General features: G+C 38.8%; 1 protein-coding gene across 1 annotated transcript; it reads left to right on the top strand.

Annotated features, from left to right (window-relative positions):
• Positions 1-1,398: 1,398 nt before the first annotated feature.
• Positions 1,399-20,068, top strand: LOC101476973 (protein SSUH2 homolog). The gene is made up of 12 exons (XM_004547415.6): positions 1,399-1,542; positions 4,169-4,249; positions 4,325-4,400; positions 4,484-4,613; positions 5,297-5,357; positions 6,180-6,301; positions 7,314-7,376; positions 7,466-7,545; positions 9,381-9,473; positions 9,615-9,720; positions 10,749-10,856; positions 17,870-20,068. Exons 1-12 carry the CDS (start codon positions 1,530-1,532, stop codon positions 18,008-18,010), a joined length of 1,074 nt encoding a protein of 357 aa, XP_004547472.1. The 5' UTR covers positions 1,399-1,529; the 3' UTR covers positions 18,011-20,068.
• The last annotated feature ends 4,168 nt before the right edge of the window (positions 20,069-24,236 follow it).

Here is a 24,236-nt window from a genome sequence, read left to right as displayed (position 1 = left end):
ACCTCAGTCCCATCCGCTAACATGGAGGGGGCGGGGTTTATGACCCATACTGCAGCCAGACACCAGGGGGCGATAGGGACGTTTTGGCTTCATGTTTTGGGCGTCGTCCACGTTTTCTACAACTAGATCCGCTATCCGTGCTCATTGCGCGCTAGTGATGGGATTTCCGGCTCTTTTTAGAGAGCCGGCTCTTTCGGTTCGGCTCACTAAAAAGAGCCGGCTCTTTCGGCTCCGAACCGGCTCTTCAGGTTGTTTTGTTGCTTTAATTAATTTATTATTAACAATAATATAAAATTATGCACAAAAGGAATTACTAACATAAAAACAAGTGGTTTTATTTATATATGTTTATATATAAATATATGCGGTGGCCCCTAGAGACAAAACACGTACAAACTCCAAAACACATTTCTAGCATGAACTGAACTTCCAAAGCAGAGCTACTAGATCACTTAAATTACACAATTGAAAGCATGTGTGTATTGTTTGTGTATTTATACACAGGCACTCGTATATATATTCAAATAATTTAAAAAAAAGTTCATTTACCTGTTATTACCACACACCAAATCCGGTCGTTGGTACTTGCTGGCTTGTGTAGCCACAAGATAACAAAGGCTCAACACTGCGCCCAGCATCCTGGAGCACTTCTGTTGTCTTTTGTACGTGTTTTGAGTTTTTATATGCTTCTGAGTTTTTATGTGCTTCGGAGTTTGTATGTGTTTTTACGTGTTTTGGAGTTTTTACGTGTTTTGGAGTTTGTACGTGTTTTTACGTGTTTTGGAGTTTGTACATGCTTCAGAGTTCGTACGTGATTTGAAGTTTGTATGTGCTTTGTCTCTAGGGGCCACCGTAAATATACTTTTATTTATTCACTCCACATAAAATGTAATAAATAAATCATATAATACAAAAATCAACTATTCACATTTCAAGTTTTAACTATTTAAATTTTCAGCTTTTTCCTTTCACAAATTTAAAGTGAAAAGAACACAAAACACTGCAAACCACAACACAATTAAATATAAATTATAATATGAAAACTAAAAGAACATGCATATTCTCTGTCATATGGACCTGCATGAATAAACTTTCTCAATCCTTTATCATCTGCAACTGAAAATAGTTGTGGATGATTACTATACCTTTCTAATGTTGTTGTCCCTGCCTCTCTTTCTCTCTCTCTGGCTCTGTTCCTGTGCTACTGAGTGTAACTACAGCCCCTCCCCCCTCTGCCCAGCGTAAAGCACAAGGCTCGCGTGCAGAGTGAAGCGGAAAAAAAGTGCGAGAGAGAGGCTGAGAGAAAGAAAAAAAAAAAAAAAAAAACCCACGTGACGGCTCGCGATAAGGGGCCGGCTCGCGTCGTTCACGTCAAAGAGTCGGCTCTAAGAGCCATTTCGTTCGCGAACGACCCATCACTATTGCGCGCTCCCGACGGAGGGGAAACGGGGGATAACTACTAAAACTCAGAGAGATTATAACGGATCAATAAAAATCAGCTGATAACAGCGTGATTGATCTGCAGCAGAATGAACAGCGCAGGTAAGAATTGAAACACAGGACGGCAGACTTTAGGAACTATCACGAAACCGACCACCAAACGCCTCCGGGCCATTAAACGCGCAAGCTCGGCTTCTGATAGTCCACCTTCGTAAATGTGTTTCGATTACAATCTGCATTCTTAGACTCTTGAAATTTCTTAGTCCAACGTGTGCATTTTTTCTCTATTTGCTTACAGTTGTGCAGGAGAAAAAAGTACTTTTGTGAAAGAAAAATACTTTGACAGGACTGAAACGCTGTTTCTTCTATAAACACATTCAGTGCGAGAAGATTAAGAAGTCAGAATCACGTTAAACCTCAGCATTCACTAAACTGAATATATTTGCTGCTTTAATCTATTTCTGTTTTTTGTTTTTTAAGGAGTTTCAGTTGTTTTCTCTTTCGGACAGTAAACTCCAGATGAAACTCATTAACCCATCTGAACCTTATTTCCTGAAGAATTTAATGCAGATGTTCGCCTTTGTAGTAGCGACAGAAATTAAGTGAAATTGAAAAAAATAAAATAAAAAATCCGAATTAACAGGAACTTTCTGTTTTGTACATAGTGCAATTTGGGCAATAAGCAACAGGATTTTTTGTTTACATTTTTACAATCAAGTTGTTTCGCTAATTTCAGTTTTTTGTGTCTGGTTTTTTTTTTTTTCTTCAACTACTGAGCCCAGTCCTTCCTCGGTAATTGCTTGGGTGTCAGGTTAACATACTCATTCTTTTTTGAGATGCTAGAACAGCTGCAAGAGTAGTACAGAGAAAACTCCACAATCAGATGACCTCCCAGGAGCATGCACTGGGCTCAGGGAGGGGACACTGGAGGACACTGGGTGGGAAAACAGACACTCCGACAAATGACATAGGAAGCCAGAGATAATATATATATACACTGATGGGTGATAAGGGAAGTGGAAACACATAATTACATAGCAGGAACAAATTAGAACAAAACGGGATGCAAAGCTGGACACAGTGCACATGAAATAACAATTAACTAAATGAAAAACACGCAAGCTTGACATTGGCATAGAGATAAGCAAACCCAGGAACACACGACAGGCTGAAGAGACAAGGATGAAACAAATAGAAGAACATGGGAAGAAGTAAGGGAGACAAAAAAGAGACACAACTAAGACGCAGAGCGAGAGAAAGGGAGACACAGAGACAGATGTCAGTGATTTTGAATTTAAAAATGTGGTAGCTTATTGTAAACAAAATGGAAGTGGAGGGAAAATCTTGTGAGGTTCTCTGGTTCTCTGGTTTAAAGTCATTAGTTTAATTGTCATGAAAGGTCATGAGTAAAAACGAGAACCTGTGGTGAGAGAAGAAGAAACACTCAGTGTATCATGGGAATCCCCCAGCAGCCTCGACCTTTTACAGCATAACTAAGGGATGTTTCAGGGTCCCCCGATTCAGCTCCAACTATATGCTTTATCAAAAAGAATCATTTTAAGCCCAATCTTAAAAGTAGAGATAGTGTCTGTCTCAGGAATGCAAACTGGGCGCTGGTTCCACAGGAGAGGGGCCTGAAAGCTGAAGTCTCTGCCTGTCATTCTACTTTTAAATATTCTAGGAACCACAAGTAAACCTGAAGTCTGAGCGCAAGTGGTGTAATGGGGTGATACCGTACTTTAAGGTCTTTCAGATAAGCTAGTCCAGCCTAGAAATAAAATTCAAATTTTATTTAAAATGTTATTTTTGTACAACTTAAAGAAACCCAGTTATAGCAGTGATTTCACTTCCCAGCAGAGAGACAGAGAGAGATCTCACAGTAGAGTACAGTACCACAGTGTGTATTTTCACTGTACTTATACAAAAGATATAACTGACCAATAAACGCTCTGCATGCCTCTAAATTGCAAAGCACATGTGGGTGCAGTTGTGTCCTGGGCACTGTATTCATGGTAAATAGGCTGGTTCCTAGCGCTTTTCTACTCTACCTGAGCACTTTGTAAAACTTTCCTCATTCACCCATTCACACCCGGAGGTGCTTTCTATCTAACATTTACACATGTTCATGCTCCAGTGGATACATCGGACACAAACCTGGGTTTAGTAGCCCAAGGATATTTGGCATGAGCACTGGAGCTCGAATCACTGATCGAATCACCAACCTTCCGATTAGTCTATGACATGCTCTACCTCATGAGCCACCACTATATTCATCAGGTATTCATGAGACTTCGAGGTCCTAACATCCTATCCTAACTGGATAAAAAGGTGCTGGTTGATAAGCCAGGCTATACCAGTTAACTTTCTCTCCCTAAACCTATTCCATCTTACCTTTCTTTAGCTGTTGAGAAGAAACCACACCACACTACCACAAAGATATTACGTGCTAATTAATAAGTTCCTCGGAAATATATATATATATTTTTTTTTTAACTTTGAATAGATTTGGAATAGCTGTTTCCCTTTCAGTATTTATCCCAAGCTAACCAGCCACCAACTAGAGAGTGGAATCAGTTTCTTGCCAAGACAAAATGTCAGACCTCCTAAGCTGCCTGGTCAGAGCTTTGGTTTGCATCAAAAAGTAAACATGGAAAGCTGGAGACATGACTAGTTTTAATTTCACCCAGAAGATTGGTTTGAATTTTTTGTTTCTTGTTTTTCATTCCAGCTATGTATCCACCTGTCATGGCACCCCAAGCCAACATGTTTGGCAATGTCCCAGGCTATGAAGGCACTGTGCCAGGAGGAGGTAAGAAAAGCCCGGTTCACATAATTCCTCACATTAATCCTGTTGCTTGTACTTGAAAATTTGTCATTGATGCAGGAGGTTTCCTGCCCCCTCCCATGCCCACGGAGCCAGTAGCCCCACCCCAACCTGCCCCTGAAAATCCTGAATGGAGGTACGACATATTACCTGTGTTTCTGAGCTGCTCACCAACCAGTAGAATATTCTGGTTTAACACAGAGTTTGTGTGTATTGTAGCATCCCCTCTCTTTCTGAGGATGAGGCTCGTAAGGCATTCAAGGAATTTGTGTCGTCTCATTGCTGCTACAGTGACGCTCCGGTCACTCAGGGAGTCATCACCTCCATGGAGCCATTCAACACATTTAGGGTGATTAAATGTTCCCTATTTATAATGCTGTCAGCATCAGTGATGCTGCGGACTGAGTTACCTCCATATCTGCCTTTACTATCTTGATCAGTCTACTAAAGACGTCTGGTTTGAACTGCTTTTATTCAGTTTAAATGTTTTTTCCAAATATTTGACCAAAGGACATAATTGAATGATAATGAACTGTTGAAAAATTAACATGTGTAATGATTTTTTTTTTCTCAGAAACCTGAGGGCTTTAAGTAAGTGTCCAAACCTACTGAAGCAGTAGTTTGCCAACCCCATGGCAGCAAATAATTGTGCAGTTTTGTGGGTTGGACAGTTTATTTCATTACAAATCTTCAGGGCTGTTGCACGTGGTCGAAAACTACACTGTAGATTAGTCTTACAGCAGGATTTGTTATGCAGTAATGCACACCACGCTGTTACTAGTAAGCTAACATCAGTTATTTCTACCTACAGTTTTATGCTAACGACAACCATTCATAATATTTTTTTGTTATAAAATATTTTCGCCCTAACTTGTTTCCCTCTTGTTTTTTTTTTAATCTACATGTGCATTAATACAACTTCATCCTGATCCAGAAACACACTGAAGGCTCACAAAGTTCGTTGTACGTTGACAGGGGAATCTTATCATCACATCCAGTTTCTCTTGGTAAAGTCAGTTTTCTGTTCCTTAGTACCGTCTAGAGACGTTCACTGAGTCCAGGTCAACTGAGTGGGCCCAGAAACCATATGAAGGTAAAAACACATTTTCATTTTATTCAGTCCAGAACAATTTACAGGCAGTCGAGAAACGGGTAAAAAAAAATCCCTGAACTAAAAAGGAAACATGGGGAAAATCACAGCTAGTGGGGCGACTAAATGATAAATACACAAGATAACGAGGGAAGAGGAAACGAGAGGGAGATACAAAAACAAACTAATCACAGAAAACTGAACAAGGGAAAGAAACTAAATACCACAACTGTTCCACTATGGGGAACAGATACATGAATATAATTCCAAACAATACCAAGATTTACTAAAAAAAAAACCTCAAAGTCACTTTCTAACAGACCCAGGACCATAACAGAAACTACATGGAAAAATGCCACTGCAAAATCTCCAGTGTTGAATTGACACTAGAAAGTGTCTATATAGGTCCACTCTTTTGAGTATTAAATGAACATTTTTGACAGTGTGATAGTTTTAACAGTAACCTAGTCAGTTTTAAAGGTTAGCAATGACTAACACTGAGCAGTGCTGATTTTCCAACACTGGAAAATAACTCAAAATGCTAGTAATAGTCCAGTGTTAGGAAATCAGCACTGCTCAACATCATTGTTAATCTTTAAAACGGACTAGGTTACTGTTAAAAATATAACACTGTCAAAAATGTTTAACACTCAAAAGAGTGGACCCATATAGACACTTTCTAGTGTCAATTCAACACTGGAGAAACACACTTGCTTCTGCTTTCATTATAACGAATTCCTCTTTTGGACATCGTTGCCTAATCCTTACCTAAACATCAGTTTGTTTTTTACTGTCACTTGCTGTGAGCTCTTGTATAATTAATAGGTGAGCCTGCTGACTTTTACACCCAACCTGCTCCACAACCGTGGGAGGTCCAGGCCACGCCCCCCAATCTCTTCAGTGACCATAAAGTGAAGATCCGGGTGCCATTCACATCCTCTGTCAAGGTGACTGAATAACAGAAGCTATCTATCAAAGTGCTGGTTTTAGCTTTAAGAGGGCTGACACAACTTTCATTATGTAAATCGAATTCCCCCCCCAATCACTGGACATGTATTAAGTACCACAGTAGCTTTGAAAACGTTTTTATGGTCTAAGGAATAGATTTCAGTGGTCCTTACATGAACTTAAGGAATTATCATGCTCCAAAGATTTCATTGGGTTGCTAGTTGTCCATGGGATTTTTCTAGAGCTTTTTTTTTTTTTTTTTTTTTTTTTTTTTTTTTTTAAATGCATTGAGCTGACTCAAGTAATGGTTGGATATATAGGCACAGTAAAGCTGGCAGGGAACCTTGAAAAGTTGTAAGCAGCCCTTTGTGAATTAAAGCTGTCAAATCTGAAAATGTTCCATGGGTTTGACAGGGTCTTGAAAGGACCGGAGGTTGTTTCTTGGGTTACCGATAGTGTTCAAGGGTTCTCAATACAGCAGTTCTTCAAGACATTTCAGTAGTGTCATGATTGTATGTGAAAATGACCCAAATGCAGAGTCAAAGGTGAGGATTAATAAACAATCTTTTTTTTTTCCGGCAATGTAGAACCCCAAGGCTAAATCAACAGAACAACGATGTGTGTTAGGGATCATTGTCCTGCTGGAGCGCTCAGCATTTCAATCATGTAGCTGTTGTTTTGAGATGAATTTGAAGAATTTGCTACGTCCACCATCTTTAACAGCTGGTACATTTAGGTTTGAATGCCTCACCTTTACTAATCCAAACATACTTCTTGTCATTGTGGCCACATAGCTCTTTTTCTTTTCTCATTTGACTATAAAAACCTTTTTCTGAGCACATGCAAACTCCTACCACAACTTTATTTGCAGTTTTGATTTAGCTTGATCTCTGATTAGAAGTTAAGCTGTTAACATGGAATGTGTGGGAAGGTTCTAAGGATCTAAGGAGAAGTGTCTGTCAGTGTGACAATAATCTTATTATTAACTTTTTTGTGTGTGTGTGTTTTTAGGAATGCAACACCTGCCATGCAACAGGTGTAGAGCAATGCACTGAGTGCAATGGATGTGGAAAAGTAAGAAAATTCTCAACAATGCATAATAATTGCTGACAGGAGAAATCTGGTGGTAATGTTAAAAAAAATGCTTATTTGTGTCTTTGTAGAAAGCTTGCTGGGTGTGTGATGGCACTGGAGTGAAGTTGGATGCGGCCTGCAGTCACTGCAATGGCACAGGCAAAGAAAGGTACTACTTTTTTCAGAACAAAACTATGCATACAACATTACCATAAATAAAAAGGCAATTATTACTTCAGAATATGAGTACATGTTTTTAGAGCAAATCAATCCAATGCAGTAAACTGGAGATTTTTTTAAAAAGGGACCAAAACAGCCAGGTTTTCTGTTTATGCATGCAAACCATTAATAATATATCTAGTTAGCCGTTCATTCATTCGGCATTCAAGTGCAATCATAACCAGACTTCCATTCTTTTTTCTTCTCTTTTTAAAATTTAGGTGATATAAATAACTGTGACTATAGATAAAACAGGGATGCTGAGTTTCTGTTAAGGTTGAGCCATATTTTCCTATCTGCAATAATAAGTGTATAAATTTATACGTGATTAAGAAAGCAAGAATATCAATATCAATGATACTACTTGGCCTAGCGTACTCCACAACAAGATAATTACAGACATTTCTGAGAATGAGAGCAGTGTGTCAGCCTCAAATGATGACTTCATACCTAAAAAGGGAGCTACAAGAGGGCAGACCAACAGCAAAACACCACACTTTTCAAAATATTCAAGAAAAACTGTTCCTGCTAAAAGTGGAAACAAGATGTTTGTTGAGTACAACAAAGCTGTGAAAGCACAAGTGGACGTGACATTAGCACTGGTCCCCCCCACACACACAACCACGAAAACAATTCTTGAAGCAGAGTCTGCTCCTGTGTGCAGAGCAGCTGCATCTTGTCTGCAGTGCAACCAGCAATAAAACCAAAAGAATCAACAACTGACTTTTTGATATCTAGCACTACAGACTTGCCTGATGAATACATGAGCAGAGATAGTCGCACCACAATCATCTGTGTCCTCTATCTGCATCCCGCAATAACTCAATTTTGATTTAAAAAATATATATATTTTTTTATTTTATTTTAAAAGACGTGAAGGATGGAATCTGTTAAATTATGTTCTGGAGGATGTGAAGATAAGCAGCAATATTAACAGAATAAGCGTACACATACTCAGAAAATAATAAATGAAATACAGAAATATTAGAATTTTAAAAAAATAAATAAATCTGATCTAAGGAAACAAGAATGGTCCAACCCTTCCCTGCCAGGTAAATCCAGGTAAATCTAGAAAAGCACCTCCCAAAGATGATTTTAGATTATTACAAAGCTGATTTCAATTCACATTTAAAAACTCTTATTCGATTCAGGCTTGGCTTTAGGAACAGTTGAGTCTTGAGGAAATGAGTTTTGGAATAAGAATTATTTGGATGATGTATGTTCATGGATGTATGATTCAAGACTGATGTTTGCTAATGACAGCTTATCGATACAAATGACGATGCAGAGGTGACTGACATCCTCTGTGACAATTCCTGCATTGCCGGGCCATATGGACTCTAAATCAACACCACAGAGCATCGGCGGCTGCTTTTCATCTCAATGGTGCCCCAATTAAGCAGTGAATTTAAACGCATTCATTTGATAGTTCAAAAATCAGATCACAGATTACATCCACAGCAGAATGGGCCAAGCGAAGAAGAAGCAGCCTAACATTAGTATGAAGACCGCCTCCAAAACCTGGACCTTGCTGAAATAAAACCTTGATAGGCCCGTTTGTTGAAATGCAATATGGAATTTCCATATGTGGTCACACCTGAAACAAGAACATTGAGACTGTTGCCAGTGAAAACCAACTGTTGGTGATCAAATACAGCAAAGCAGCATACTGGTTATGTGGCCAACCACCTAGAACAACCACCAACTAGGGCCTAAAGAAGATATTGATGTGACCACAAAAAGAAAAACAAAAGGTTAATGTGTCACGTCTATGTTTGTGTTTAGTTGTAGTAAGTGTAATGGCAGAGGGAAAAAGGAGTGTCAAACCTGTAAAGGAAAACGCCAACTGCTGACCTACATCGAGCTCAAAGTGGAGTGGTGAGTACAAGTACTGAGCTGTTCCAACACTGGATTGCTGAATTATGTTTCTTAATTAACCTCGAAGAAACATCTTCAAGGTTTCTTGAAGATGTTGTGATTTGGTACATATATATGAATATAGTTATTGTGTGTATTTAGGAAAAACAATGTGGAAGACCACGTGGTGGAGCATAACTCTGGTTTAAAGACTGATAAGCTGTGCTCAGTGAATGGGAAGGAGCTGTTCAAGAACAGCCAGAACTTGGTATGCACACACACCCACACACACACACACACACTCGTCTGTGTGTATTTATATCCTTGTGGAGACATCTCATTGACATAATGCTTTCCCTAGCCGCTTACCCTAACCATCAAAAATGATTGCCTAACCCTGACCCTTCCCCTAAACCTAACCTAATTGTAACCCTGACACTAAAACCACATTTTGAGTCTCAAAAATGCCTTCAAACGAGGGCTGTATACAGGGAGTGCATAATTATTAGGCAAGTTGTATTTTTGAGGAATAATTTTATTATTGAACAACAACCATGTTCTCAATGAACCCAAAAAACTCATTAATATCAAAGCTGAATGTTTTTGGAAGTAGTTTTTAGTTTGTTTTTAGTTTTAGCTATTTTAGGGGGATATCTGTGTGTGCAGGTGACTATTACTGTGCATAATTATTAGGCAACTCAACAAAAAACAAATATATACCCATTTCAATTATTTATTTTTACCAGTGAAACCAATATAACATCTCCACATTCACAAATATACATAGGGTGTTGATGTCATTAGACCACACCCCTTCTCATTACAGAGATGCACATCACCTAATATGCTTAATTGGTAGTAGGCTTTCGAGCCTATACAGCTTGGAGTAAGACAACATGTATGGAGAGGATGATGTGGACAAAATACTCATTTGCCTAATAATTCTGCACTCCCTGTAGTGTAGTATAGTAAACTACCAGTTTTTGGTCCCCATGAAAACCACAGACACACACACACACAGCTAATGTAGCTTCACACTTTTCAGTTCAGTTATTTCATACCAAAATATACACAATAAACTACATCACAGTAATTTCTACACAATAGTTTAGAATGCTGTATTCCAAATTTCGCATTTTAAAGATGAACTAATCTTCATAAGTAAAACATAATGCCACAGCAGGGGCTCACTTCAGCCAGATGTAGTTTAGGTAAACATAAACGTAAGAAGTAAAAGACATTGCTGGGGTTAGCTGTGTGTATATTGCATGTTAATTTCTCTCTTTTATCTCTCAGGTTTACCCGCTGTTTGGGTTTCCAAACCCAGGAGTCTCTCAGGCCTCTGACCGTCTGATCAAAGAACATCAAACGAAGTATGGCCAAACCTCCAGGATTCTGCAGCAGGTAGGCCGACACACAGCTCAAGAGAAAAACAAAAGGTCTATTCTAGTGTGCCTGTGTTGCTCTGCAATTTTGCCACCAAAATGCTTGTTGGTGGGGAGTTTCTCTCTTTATGTTGCAACTCCCAGTCAGTTGCAACAAAACATGAACTACACAATTCTGGAAGTAACCAGAAATGTGTAGAAGAAACAAAAGCACCAAATGGGCCAATCACAGTGTCATGAGTGTGATGAGACACATACATTTACAATTCCAGGAAAGGTTGTGGTGTAATTTACAATGTGGGGTTTTAGAGGGGTTTGTTCTTATGACACAAGAAACGTTTTCAAAGACCTTCAGAGTGCAATGTTTAATTAAAATGAAATATTCCAAAGTTAAAACAATACTATGTAAAGTATCAGCGAGATTTTGTGAAATTAGTCCACATGTCATAAGGAGATATACAGTTTGATGGCCACATGTAGTGTTCTGTGGTGCGTCGTGACTGAAGGTGTCTTGAAATGAATGAATACATTTTTGAGAACACACTAATAAAAAAAAAAACCTTGACCTTGCAAAAGACAACTAGTCGCTATTTCTGAACAGTATATAGTTATCCACTAGGGGTGCAACGATATTCGTATCGATATTGAACCGTTCGATACAGTGCTTTCGGTTCGGTACGCATATGTATCGAACAATACAACATTTGTAATTTATTTTATCAACTTTCCTTCTGACGATGCTGTCTGTGTTGATATTGTGAATCTGCGTTCGACTACTCCGCCTAGGCTGCACTGTCGAGCGCAGATCCACTGAGCGCTCAACACAGACAGCATAGTCAGAAGGAAAGTTGATAAAATAAATTACAAGCTAGCAAGACAGAAGTTAAGCTCTCCTTGCAACATGGACCTCCCCCACCCTCATTCAGATCTGGCGTTTGGAATTATTTTGGTTTTCATGTGACGTATGACCCTGAAGGTAAGCGAGTCATGGACTAAAGTAAAACAGTATGTTGGATGTGCCATGCAATGCTCAATTACATGGGTGGGAACTAGTGTGTTAGCGCAGTTAGCTCGTTAACGTGTTGGCCGTCTAGCCCCATGCACGAGGCGATCGGCGGTAGCTCGTTAACGGAGATTTGCCGTGTTGTGGCGTTAAGGTCATTTCAACGAGATTAACCTGAAAGCACTAGTGGGAACACAACGAATATGACTGCACATTTACGCTGACATCATCCTAGTGCAAAGACAAAAACAACAAGCATGCTACTAACTTTAGCCGAGTCATTTAGACAGCTGTTAGCACATGATTCTCCTTATGCTGCTGAGAATATAGCCCAGAAGAAGCGGATAGTATAGCTTTTATTTTGGAAAGAGACATTTCTCTGTAATAAACTCTCTTTTCCAAAGATGAGTGATTCCTCAATCAGATACAGGGCTTGCAATATCGCTAGCCCGACGTCCCGGAGCTAGCGATTTTTTTCAGACGGGCTACCAAAATCTTTCTCTGCCCTGCCCGTCGGGCTATTGTAGGAAGGAAAAATATATGTCAATGCTTTTGCATTCTTTCAGAAATGTAGCTGGGTAATTATGTCATTGGCATCGGTGAGCCACTGTCAATATGTGACATATTGAAATCGCGTTTAAATTTGCGCTTGTTTTTTTGCTTTCACTTTGCAATCGTGCGAACTGTGTATAGAGAGCGACAGCACTGATCTGTGAGTGATGATAATTTGTGCACCAATTCCTCTGACATCGTCTTATCAATCGTTAGCTTACTATGCAAACATGACAAGTGAAATCTCCCGCAGCTTAAACATGTGAGAGGTTGATCGCGCAGAGAATCGCTGAGCTTATGTGAGTCCTTGTGTAAAAGCAGCAGGATATATATTTTAGTTCTGCTGAGCCAAATAAGACAGGTCAGGGTGAAGAAGTGACAGCCAAAGAAAAGCTTACCACAAAACGGAGAAGTTATGACAAATGAGACTATAAGGCAAAAAGAAAGTGCAGCATTATGGTTTCATGGACAAAAGAATTTCTGTGGCTGCAATATGACGAGCTAAATAACCAGGGCTGCACATAAGTGGTCCGCAGGTGCGCATTCGCTGTCAAAATAAAAAACACGCACAAGGGTTAGGGTTAAATTTAAAAACTGTACTTTTGAGTTAAAATATATATTTATAATTTTAATAAATGACAAATTAAAAAGGCATGAACATTTTTTTTGTATCGAAAAAATATCGAACCGTGACACCAAAGTATCGAACCGAACCGTGAATTTTGTGTATCGTTGCATCCCTAATATCCACCTACCCAAAGGAATTGTTTGTCTGTTAGCAGTGTAGTGTTAACAATTTTCAAGATATCATTTTCAAATTGATGGTGATGATGTTGTGATGGTAGATGCCAAGGACAGCTCGAGCTGATTTAATTTTGGTGAAAATCAGGTCGAGGGTCACATAAAATATGTAAATCAGCAAAAACATATATAACCCACCCAAGTTTTTATGGATCATCTTCAAACTTCACAATAATATAAAAGGCTTTGGGGGGGGGGGCACGAGTATCTTGGTTGACTAAACATTTGGCCTTGACCTTTATTGTTAGCACCCAATGTCAAAGTTGATCTTGAAAAACGATTTCAAAAAACCATATCAAGTAATACATCAGGGGATGGAAACAACATTAAAAAAAAAAAAAGGAGTACAATTCACAAAGAACATAAATTCAAGGATTTTGTTCTATTTAAGCTAGACTATCTACTGGGGATGGACCGATCCAATATTACATATCGGTAATAAAAAAATGTAATCAATCCATTAAATATCACGAAAGCGCCTCAAAGAAAAACTTGCGCCATGGCGTAACTCAACTCATAGCACGTCGGAGCAGTATGCGTCATGTGATAGAGCGGCTGTGGCGTGCGAGACCTCTCGGTGGTCTGGTTGAGCACTTGGCGTCTCGCTACCAAACCGGCATTTCATCTCCAAGAAAGTTATCCCAGAGAGAAGAAGTGTGTAAGTTAATGTCTGAATGTTTGTAAAGCATTCCCACGTTAAGCATAACAACCGATATATGGAGCGACTGCCTCTTCTCTCTCTCTCCCTCTCCTGTTGCTACTTCAATCATGAAACTGATCGGCTGATCGGCTTTTCTGTCGCAAGTCCCGTCTCCCTTGTTTGTTTTTGGCCCACTTTGCACCAGAAAAAGGAAACCAGCGGCTAAACAACAGCAGCACGTTTGAGCTTATAAGCTGTTGTTAGAATGTTGTACTGTTTATAAGGTTGGGGAAACCTGCAGTCAGCTGAGCCTGAAGAAGTCACTTGGATGAGTGACGAAACGTTTCTCCCACAAAACGCTACGTCCAGATGAACAGAATCAACTTATGGAGATTAATATTACTTTCTAGACCAGGATCCTTTTCTACGTAGCTGACGGCTGGTAACTGTGCAGGGGCGGGTCTAGCAAAGTTTAGCCAGGGGGCAGGTAGGGCATTAACAGGGAAAAGGGGGCACAAAGACATGCTTTTCCATCTTATTCTCATTTAAAATGTCGAGCTTTTAATACATAATTATCTGAATCTTACACCCAAAGTTTTCATCTGATGTAAATGTATAGAAATCCATTATTGTATATAGGAACTATTAAGTCAAATTTATAAGCTACAGTACTTTTTCCTTTGGAAAGGTACCATCTGTGCAGTCTGCAATTCTGTTGAAGAAAGATGTTGAATCTATTTAATTATTGTAGAAAAATAATTGATTTCTGTGCATTTTGTTTTTTTGGGTTTTTTTTTACACGTGCATTAAATTAAATTACGTCGATTAAGCATCACGAGGCGGAGGGTGGGGAGTGGTTCCCTATTTATATTGCTGGGAGTTTGCAACCCTATTAGTTAGGTTGCTTAATATTTCCACTAAGTACTCTTTAAAATACCAGAATAGGGAGGATGGTGTAGGTTTAAGTTTATTAGATTGATCAGTATTGCTGAACTAGTGATGTGCGGATCGATCCTGAAATATCGATTCCTCCGATACATAATCATTTATGTTCTAGAATCAATTCTCACATTAAAATATCGATATTTTAGTAATTTAGGGTAAATTTGTAGTTTATCATTAACAGGAACACAGTGGAAAGAAACTATAACATTCAGATCTTGTCTACATTCAAAGGAACTACTTCCTCTTTCATAGTGATGTGCGAAATACGGCTGTATAAATGTCTCGCAGCCCCTTGGCGTGCGCACTCACAACAATGGCTGAGCGTAATTGTGTGGACATATTTTACCTCCACAAACAGCTGAGATATGGTTTGTGATACATGTGGCAAAAAAGTGCTCCAAGAGTGAGGTATTGTGGCCATACTTGAGACCTCAGAATTAGGGAGACATTCAAAATACATTTTACAGTGTTTATTCATCGGATAAAATGCATTAAATATCACCTTTATTATTGGCCGGCCCGGAAACAGCGAGGGTGTCCAAATTCAGAAGCTGCTTCCACCTGAGGACCCGGCCTTCGTGGTCTAAAGAAAGCCGGGTAGTACGTCACGAGCTCCCTCGGTGAAGTGAAACTCTGCCGTCTGCTCCTTGCTATCTAAAATATAACAGGGCGCTGGCGTAAACTCTCGACCGTCTCACACTTTGTTTAATTAGTTTTCTGTTTAACGTTTATTCAGCTGTGTAAAAACCCTCCCGAGGGATTAATTAAGTTAAATTTAATTTAATCTAATCTAATAACTTTAATCTCAGCCAAACTGATTTGCTCATGAACAAATAAAACACTGAAAAAGCCAAACAATAACATTTTTAAGTTATCAAAGTGACTTATATATCATGTTTAACCCGAGTAATGAAAGACCGCAGGGGTTTGAAGACGATGTGTCGGTCGGTTCAGATATTTGAAGTTTACACAGCTACATTCTCACCTGAAAATATGTTAAAAGTTTTTTTGCGACCCAGAAAGAGAAATAAGAGTGTTACGACCCCCTCTGCTAGGCGTCAGGGAGGGAGTAACATACACGAGCCCCCCAACACAAAACTGAGTAAAGCAAAAGGTTTTAATTACAAACTTTAAACAGAAAACCGACAGGGCTGTGCAACAGACCACTGGGCAGACAATTATTACATAAAGAAAGAACAGTCACGAGTAAAAGTTAAAGGGTAACTAAGGCAGGCTGGCCGCACACAAAATAAAAGCTAGGGTTTTAACTAAGGCAAGCCAGCTTCACAAAATCCTACTCACAGCCCGCTAGCAGCTCAAAACTCTAATCAGGCTAAGTTTAAAGCATGCACCAAGGTTCGACAAAGTTCAGCAATATGAATAAGTTCAAAAAAGATCGACGAGGGAGGCACGAAGGGCAAACTGCATGTTCAGTCCTAAGCAGCAGCCACTGAGTGAAGGACCTCCAGCCTTTTGTAGCCACAGGTGGGTACGATCAGCCACTGATTGCCTCTTGGAGCATCATGGGATCCCGGGGCAGCCAATCGTCCGTGTGGTCTGGCACACTTCATTCTGCATAAGAGAGGGTTGGCACGGGTCTCCCAGTAACCAATCACACACAAGTCCTGGAACACATTGATTTACCTAGAGGAAGGCGGGGCCACCTGAGGCCGGAGGCCGTAACAAGAGTAATATTAAAACTAAGTCGCTGCCGCCATTGTTGGAAACTGGAATTGGCTGGGCCGCGCTATAAATTCTGCGATATGGTTTTTCAATTTTGTTGTCCGGGTGGAAAATCGGGAGAAATTCGGGAGAATGGTGGCTCCGGGAGATTTTCAGGAGGGGCACTGAAATTCGGGATTCTCCTGGAAAAATCAGGAGGGTTGGCATGTATGGTTGTGGCAACATCACTAACCTTGTCAAACACCTCAGAGTAAATCATATCACAGAATAGCGTATGTTGAGGCGAACTGAAGAGGAGGAGAGGGACAGGTGACGTCTCTCACGGAGTCCTTTAGTGCTGCAGGCAGGCAAGGTGTTCAAATAGCGCACAACTTCAGTTTTTTTATTTCTATATGATGAACTCTGCATTACTAAGTGATAAGAACAAGAAATCTGATGTCCTGTAATCATTATGACGCTATAATTTGAGATACAATAAATAAAATACGTTTTTGTACAAAGTATCGGTATCGGATCAGTATCGTCGATACCACCCTGACGATTACTTGGTATCGGATCGGAAAGGAAATCAGTGGTATCGCACATCACTATGCTGAACTATGAAATATTTTGGGTGCAGTGTATTTTTTGCATACAGGTATAACAGAATAGCTTTAGTTTTTTTTTTGTTTAAACTTGAGTATGAACTTATACAAAATGCAGCAAAATATTTAAAAAACAGTTTTATTGATTAAAAAATACACTATATTGGATTCATATCAGCAGATATCCAAAATTATGATATCGGTATCGGATATAAAAAAGTGGTATAGTGCCATTTTTACTATCTGCTGATGTTTTTGTGGTACAGCTTGTGATATTTGCTCAATTAAACATGAAAGTTAAATGGAAATAATCACAAAAATGAAGAAAATCATAATCATTTAATGTTAAAAAGGATTCAGTTTTATTTTAGCATTGTTGTGAAAGATAACTATATACTATTTAGAAATTTTCACTTTCTGTCTTTTGAAATGGGAAGTTTTTTTTATTAGTTTGCTTTCATATATAGGACTTTGTAGTAGTCTTGCACTTTTTTCAAATTTTAAATATTTAGATATTTATTTTTACATATTTGAACATATTTTAAAAACATATTTTAAAATATTAGGCTTTTATCTTTAATAGTCTTTGAGATAGTCATGTTCAATCATTGCCACAAATTTCAGCTTGTGACAAATGAGTCACAGCAATCATTATTAATATTTAATAATGATCTACCATTTAATGTTTATGCGAATCAGAGACGGTCAAGACGTACGACAGAATGAGGCTGATGTGTTTCCTTTCCTCCAGCTTTTAGTCTATGCTAAGCTAAGCTAATGCTTTCCTACTCAAGCTGACACGCACCTCTATCTCTCTCTTTCAGAGGCAGACGGTCGAGCTGATCCCCATCACCAGGGTGAACTACGAGTGGAAAGACAACACCCACGCCTACTATGTGTACGGCAACGAACACAAAGTCAATGCTGACGACTATCCAGCAACCTGCTGCTGCGTCATCCTGTAGACTGTTCTCTTCTTTTAACATCAGCGCATGAAATGTTTATTAAAATAATTGTTTTCATTTGATTTATGAAAGCCAAAACAGCATCCCACATCATACCAAAGTAAACATGGTGGTGGGAGTGAATTAAATTAAGGATTTGAAGTAGCTTAGTCAAAGTCCAGACTGAAATTCATTTCAGATGCTTTGGCATAGTCTTAAATATGCCAAAATCACGAGTTAGAATCTCAGTGGTCAGGGGTCACGCTTTCTGAAAATCTTTGTCTACAGTCGCCAGTATTTTAGCATGCCATGTCCCCCTCTGGACTTTTTTATTCTTTTCTTTTTCATGTTCATTGAAGCATATCATACAGTGTCTGTTGCATTTGCTAAACATCCTACATATGTAAAAGAAACGAGGATCAATATAAAGGTTAATTATTGCTTAGCTCTAAGTCTCTATGAAAAGCTTCTATATTTGCTTTTTTATTCACATGTTTTTCTGACAGTCTGTCTTGTATTTAAATGCATTCTGGGAGAAGGAAGGAAGGAAGGAAGGAAGGAAGGAAGGAAGGAAGGAAGGAAGGAAGGAAGGAAGGAAGGAAGGAAGGAAGGAAAGAAAGAAAAGGGCTCAGTTCATATGGCCTGAAGCGAGTTGGTGACTGAATGACATATTAGTAGCTCGACTCCGTTTTCTGCTCACCTCACTTTAGCAGACCAATATGGGGTCCGCATTACAGCTACGCCAATCCGTCTGTCAATCTGCCACAGTGTCTTATTTATCTACTGTGAAAAAGACAATGAGATACTTGAACTCCTCCACTTAAGGCAGCAACCCTGAGTTCACCATGCACTCCTTCCTTCTATAAAAAATATCTGATGTGAATTTTGGGGGGGTTGTAGGCGCACCTTATCAGCATTTGAAAATTGTAAAATATGAAAGATTTCAAACATTACAGTTTTATAATCAACTGTAATCAGTTAATTAAATGATTGAATGTGTCCATAAGTATTTTCCAGGTGCACATCTGACAATAGGAGTCACAGTAAGACCCCTCACATCTTTAGCTTACATAATTGCAACCATAGACTGTATATAAAAGCTCATGCTAAATAGCTTTTTAAACTCTTCCAGTTGCTAAATGTAGTCCAGATGTAAAGACATGTATAAGAAAATGCCCGTTAGCTGCCTTTCTCTGTCAGCTCAGTAGACTTTTATGATGGAGTTAAGTTTAAGTTGCTAATCTCTGGTCTTACTGAGTACAGCATGATGTTGCATTGGTAATTATAGACACCACTACTGTCAGAAAGGAGGATAAAACACGATATACCTCAAGCCAGTGTGTGATGTGTCTCCTTTCTCACATCAGGTATTAAAACACCAAGACAGCAGCAGTCATAATCATCAACTTAAGGCTTTGAGTCTTCACATTGGAACTTCACTAATCAATGCAGAACATTGACTATATCCATCTATTATATATCGTATGTCTGCAAAAACTAAAGAAATACACAAAACCACACAACCCTTTAGACTGCCTTTCTTCAAGACTGCAAAAATCCTGTAGGAGGCAGTGTCCGACTCAGAGGGTCTGCTCTCTGCTGGCTGTTACTTATCTATGATATTCAGGATGAAATTATTTCTGTTTAAAATAGTCTACTGTTAATGTTTAATCAGTCATAAAAATATTTTTATGTGCATTTATTTTTTTATGTGCATTTACTTAAATATGTATTCTGTTAACCATTTGAAGATTTTAGTTTTGTTTTTAGTTAAACAGGTTACACAGTTCTTATTTTGATAATATAACCAACAACTTTTCTGTTTTATAATTTTGTTTCTTCTGAATGTAACCCCTAATGCCAGATTGTTCTAGAAAAATATGCATTTAAAATATGGACATAACCATTTAGTAAGTGGAATGCTCTTTTATCTGCATAGCCTGCCTTACCTTCATACAGGTACATTTTTGCTCATAACCTGGTGGGCCTGATCATGTTATTACATGTTATGATGTGTTATTACTGTGGTTTATTAATGATATGTTAATCCTTAAACTGAAAAATAAACTCTGAGACTCATCTGCTTCTTTCCCATATTTCCACCAAGCTGGGGATGCATAAAAATGATGATAAACAGAAAGAAGTGAAGATTTTGTAATATGTGATCCTTTTGTCCCTCTGTGGGGGGTTACTCCCACTAGGTTTATATCTGGGACTCTCCACCATTTGACCTTAGAACTGAAGAAGCTTCTCGGATGAGAGGTGAAACATCTTCAAGTAACTTAAAGAAGTCCAGACGCTTTTCTTTGCAAGCTCCTTTGACTATTAGGCAAGTTGTATTTTTGAGGAATAATTTTATTATTGAACAACAACCATGTTCTCAATGAACCCAAAAAACTCATTAATATCAAAGCTGAATGTTTCTGGAAGTAGTTTTTAGTTTGTTTTTAGTTTTAGCTATTTTAGGGGGATATCTGTGTGTGCAGGTGACTATTACTGTGCATAATTATTAGGCAACTTAACAAAAAACAAATATATACCCATTTCAATTATTTATTTTTACCAGTGAAACCAATATAACATCTCCACATTCACAAATATACATTTCTGACATTCAAAAACAAATCAGCGACCAATATAGCCACCTTTCTTTGCAAGGACACTCAAAAGCCTGCCATCCATGGATTCTGTCAGTGTTTTGATCTGTTCACCATCAACATTGCGTGCAGCAGCAACCACAGCCTCCCAGACACTGTTCAGAGAGGTGTACTGTTTTCCCTCCTTGTAAATCTCACATTTGATGATGGACCACAGGTTCTCAATGGGGTTCAGATCAGGTGAACAAGGAGGCCATGTCATTAGTTTTTCTTCTTTTATACCCTTTCTTGCCAGCCACGCTGTGGAGTACTTGGACGCGTGTGATGGAGCATTGTCCTGCATGAAAATCATGTTTTTCTTGAAGGATGCAGACTTCTTCCTGTACCACTGCTTGAAGAAGGTGTCTTCCAGAAACTGGCAGTAGGACTGGGAGTTGAGCTTGACTCCATCCTCAACCCGAAAAGGCCCCACAAGCTCATCTTTGATGATACCAGCCCAAACCAGTACTCCACCTCCACCTTGCTGGCGTCTGAGTCGGACTGGAGCTCTCTGCCCTTTACCAATCCAGCCACGGGCCCATCCATCTGGCCCATCAAGACTCACTCTCATTTCATCAGTCCATAAAACCTTAGAAAAACCAGTCTTGAGATATTTCTTGGCCCAGTCTTGACGTTTCAGCTTGTGTGTCTTGTTCAGTGGTGGTCGTCTTTCAGCCTTTCTTACCTTGGCCATGTCTCTGAGTATTGCACACCTTGTGCTTTTGGGCACTCCAGTGATGTTGCAGCTCTGAAATATGGCCAAACTGGTGGCAAGTGGCATCTTGGCAGCTGCACGCTTGACTTTTCTCAGTTCATGGGCAGTTATTTTGCGCCTTGGTTTTTCCACACGCTTCTTGCGACCCTGTTGACTATTTTGACTGAAACGCTTGATTGTTCGATGATCACGCTTCAGAAGCTTTGCAATTTTGAGACTGCTGTCAAGTCCTTCTTTTGACCCATTTTGCCAAAGGAAAGGAAGTTGCCTAATAATTATGCACACCTGATATAGGGTGTTGATGTCATTAGACCACACCCCTTCTCATTACAGAGATGCACATCACCTAATATGCTTAATTGGTAGTAGGCTTTCGAGCCTATACAGCTTGGAGTAAGACAACATGCATGAAGAGGATGATGTGGACAAAATACTCATTTGCCTAATAATTCTGCACTCCCTGTAGTTTTTGGCCTTCTGTACTGCTAATTGTCACCAATGAATTGTATTTTAGATAACAGTATAAGCTAAAAATGTTAGAAAAAACCCCCGAAATTTTTGTTTACATTTTTTGATGTGATATTTTTGTGTGAATTTTGCAAGAGAAGTCAGATATACGAACCACATAAATGTCAGTTATGCTTCTTTTGATGTGAAATGAAAGTGAATTGTCTTCTGTCATGTTTTTTTGACACCGTGGCAGCCCCTTTTTCACACATCTGCAAATACTTGTTGCACAAGAGCGTCAAAGAGATTGTGAAACAGTCCTCAAAATTATCATCAAGCTACCTTTAAACTAACTACATATACATATTTAGTTGAGTTAACTTAACGATTTAATGCATTAGTTTTTGAGATTTTTTCATAAGTGGCAAAAGTACCGCATCCGAATAAAAGTTATTTCTTAATGGACATCCCATTAATAACAACAGAGATTTATCAAATCTAATTTAGGCAGAAATCTTGAAATTCAAAAGCGCAGAGTTTCCCAAAGTGTGGGGCCCGCCCCCTAGGGTGGGCGCAGAGCCATTGCAGGCGTTGACAGGGCTCCCACACAAACGCAAAGCAGGAGATGAAGCATCGCCAAATATGTTTCCAAACCAACTTCCTTCCAAGCCAAAGACTAGAAAATAGTGAAGCATATCTTCCCTTTGGCTTCAGCTGCACGAGTGCCAAGGTAGGTCTCCCCTGCAGAATTGGTTTTCCCTGCGTCGGGAGCACGCGCTGGGCTGTCCAAATCACAGACAAACTGTATCCCTAATTTTTAAATTAGGGATACAAAAAAGTTTGGGAACCACTGAAAAGCGTTTCATAATTTCATAATTATGAGGTTTTTATAATTATTTAAGTGCACCTGCGAATACACTGTTTTCAGTCACTATGTTTGAGTGATTTTCTTATCTGTATTTAACCAGGGCAAAAAATATCCATTGAGATTAGAAAATGTCTTTTGTAAGAATGTTGTGGCCAAGATGAGAGATCTGACGCCCTCTAGTTGATAAAGATGAAAATTACATGCTGTGAGTCTAAATTGCTAACAGTAAAAACTGCAAAGTACCCAGAAATCTCACAGGCCTCTGAGCATTTGTTAAAAGAACATCAAACCTCCAGGATTCTGCAGCAGGTAGACCAACACACAGCCCAAGAGAAAACTAAAAAGGCATCTTCTGATATCCTTGTCTCATCAAAATATAAATCTAGTTGAAAAGTAATACATTAAAGCTGAAATACAATTATCTTTAGTTTTACTGGTAGAGAAAATGTGCTTCATAAAGCTTAATTTAGACTTCTGTGTTGAGGCCATCTAGAGCCTAATGCATAGCCTATTCAAGAAACCAGCATCGTCGCCAGTGTTTGTACCTTTGTGCCTGTGTTGTTCTGCAATTTTACCCTCAAAACACTAGCTGGCAGTAGAGTTTCGCTCTAAGGAAACTGTTTAGTTACAGATGCTCACTTAAAATATATATGAAAGTTTGAAAATATAAAAAATGTAAACTGTATGAAAAAATAAAGTTTAGAAATTAAACTTCTTGTTCATGTGTTTGTTTATTTTTTATCTGTGTATTTGTTCATTTCTATCAGTGTTATTTCATTTATTACATTGTATGTATAATCAGAATCAGAATCAGAATCAGAATACTTTATTGATCCCTGGGGGAAATTATAGTATGACAGTGTCTAAGCTGACAGACAGGAAAAACAAGAATTGGGGAGAAAGCAGGACCAATAAAAGGACAGAGCACTGTGAGATAGCATAACATAAGCAGCATGGAAAGTGATAGGAAGACAGCATCTGCAGACTGTTCAAGTTTCTTTTAAGTGTTCTTTATTTTCTGGTGTTGCCTTTCAACAGTTGTTTCACAGAACATAAGAACCTGGCAGTCACAGGAACACACAATGGTAAGTATAACCAAACTACATAAACAAATGAAAGATTCAAATCAATTAATGATGAAGTGACATTCAGTTTTAAGAAAATTTGCTCAGATGAAATGAATATAACCGATGCCACCACAAACAGACCTGGGATAGTATGTAGAGCCAAGGTTACATGTGCTGTGTTTACATTAAAGCATTATGATAGACTATAAGATAACAGAACACAAAATAACAATATATGCAAGTGACAAATGGTAAATGAATTCAGTCCTAGCCACTTTGCCACAGGCACAAATAGAAAAGGATAATGTGTTGCCAATTGCTGCACCTGTAACAAAAAAAGGGGGGGTGCATACAACACCTGGAACAAAAAATATGAAAATGCACAGATATATAAATCAAAAGTCAACTTGGTATGAGTGTGTGCACATGTGTGTGTGAGAGAGTGTCTGTGTCTGTGTATGTGTCTTTGTCTTAAACAAAACATGTAAACAAGGTGAACTGCAAGAGGAAAGGC

Source organism: Maylandia zebra, linkage group LG5 (genome assembly GCF_041146795.1).
Source record: "Maylandia zebra isolate NMK-2024a linkage group LG5, Mzebra_GT3a, whole genome shotgun sequence".
Classification (NCBI taxonomy): domain Eukaryota; kingdom Metazoa; phylum Chordata; class Actinopteri; order Cichliformes; family Cichlidae; genus Maylandia; species Maylandia zebra.
This window is presented reverse-complemented; position numbering and strand designations above follow the sequence as displayed.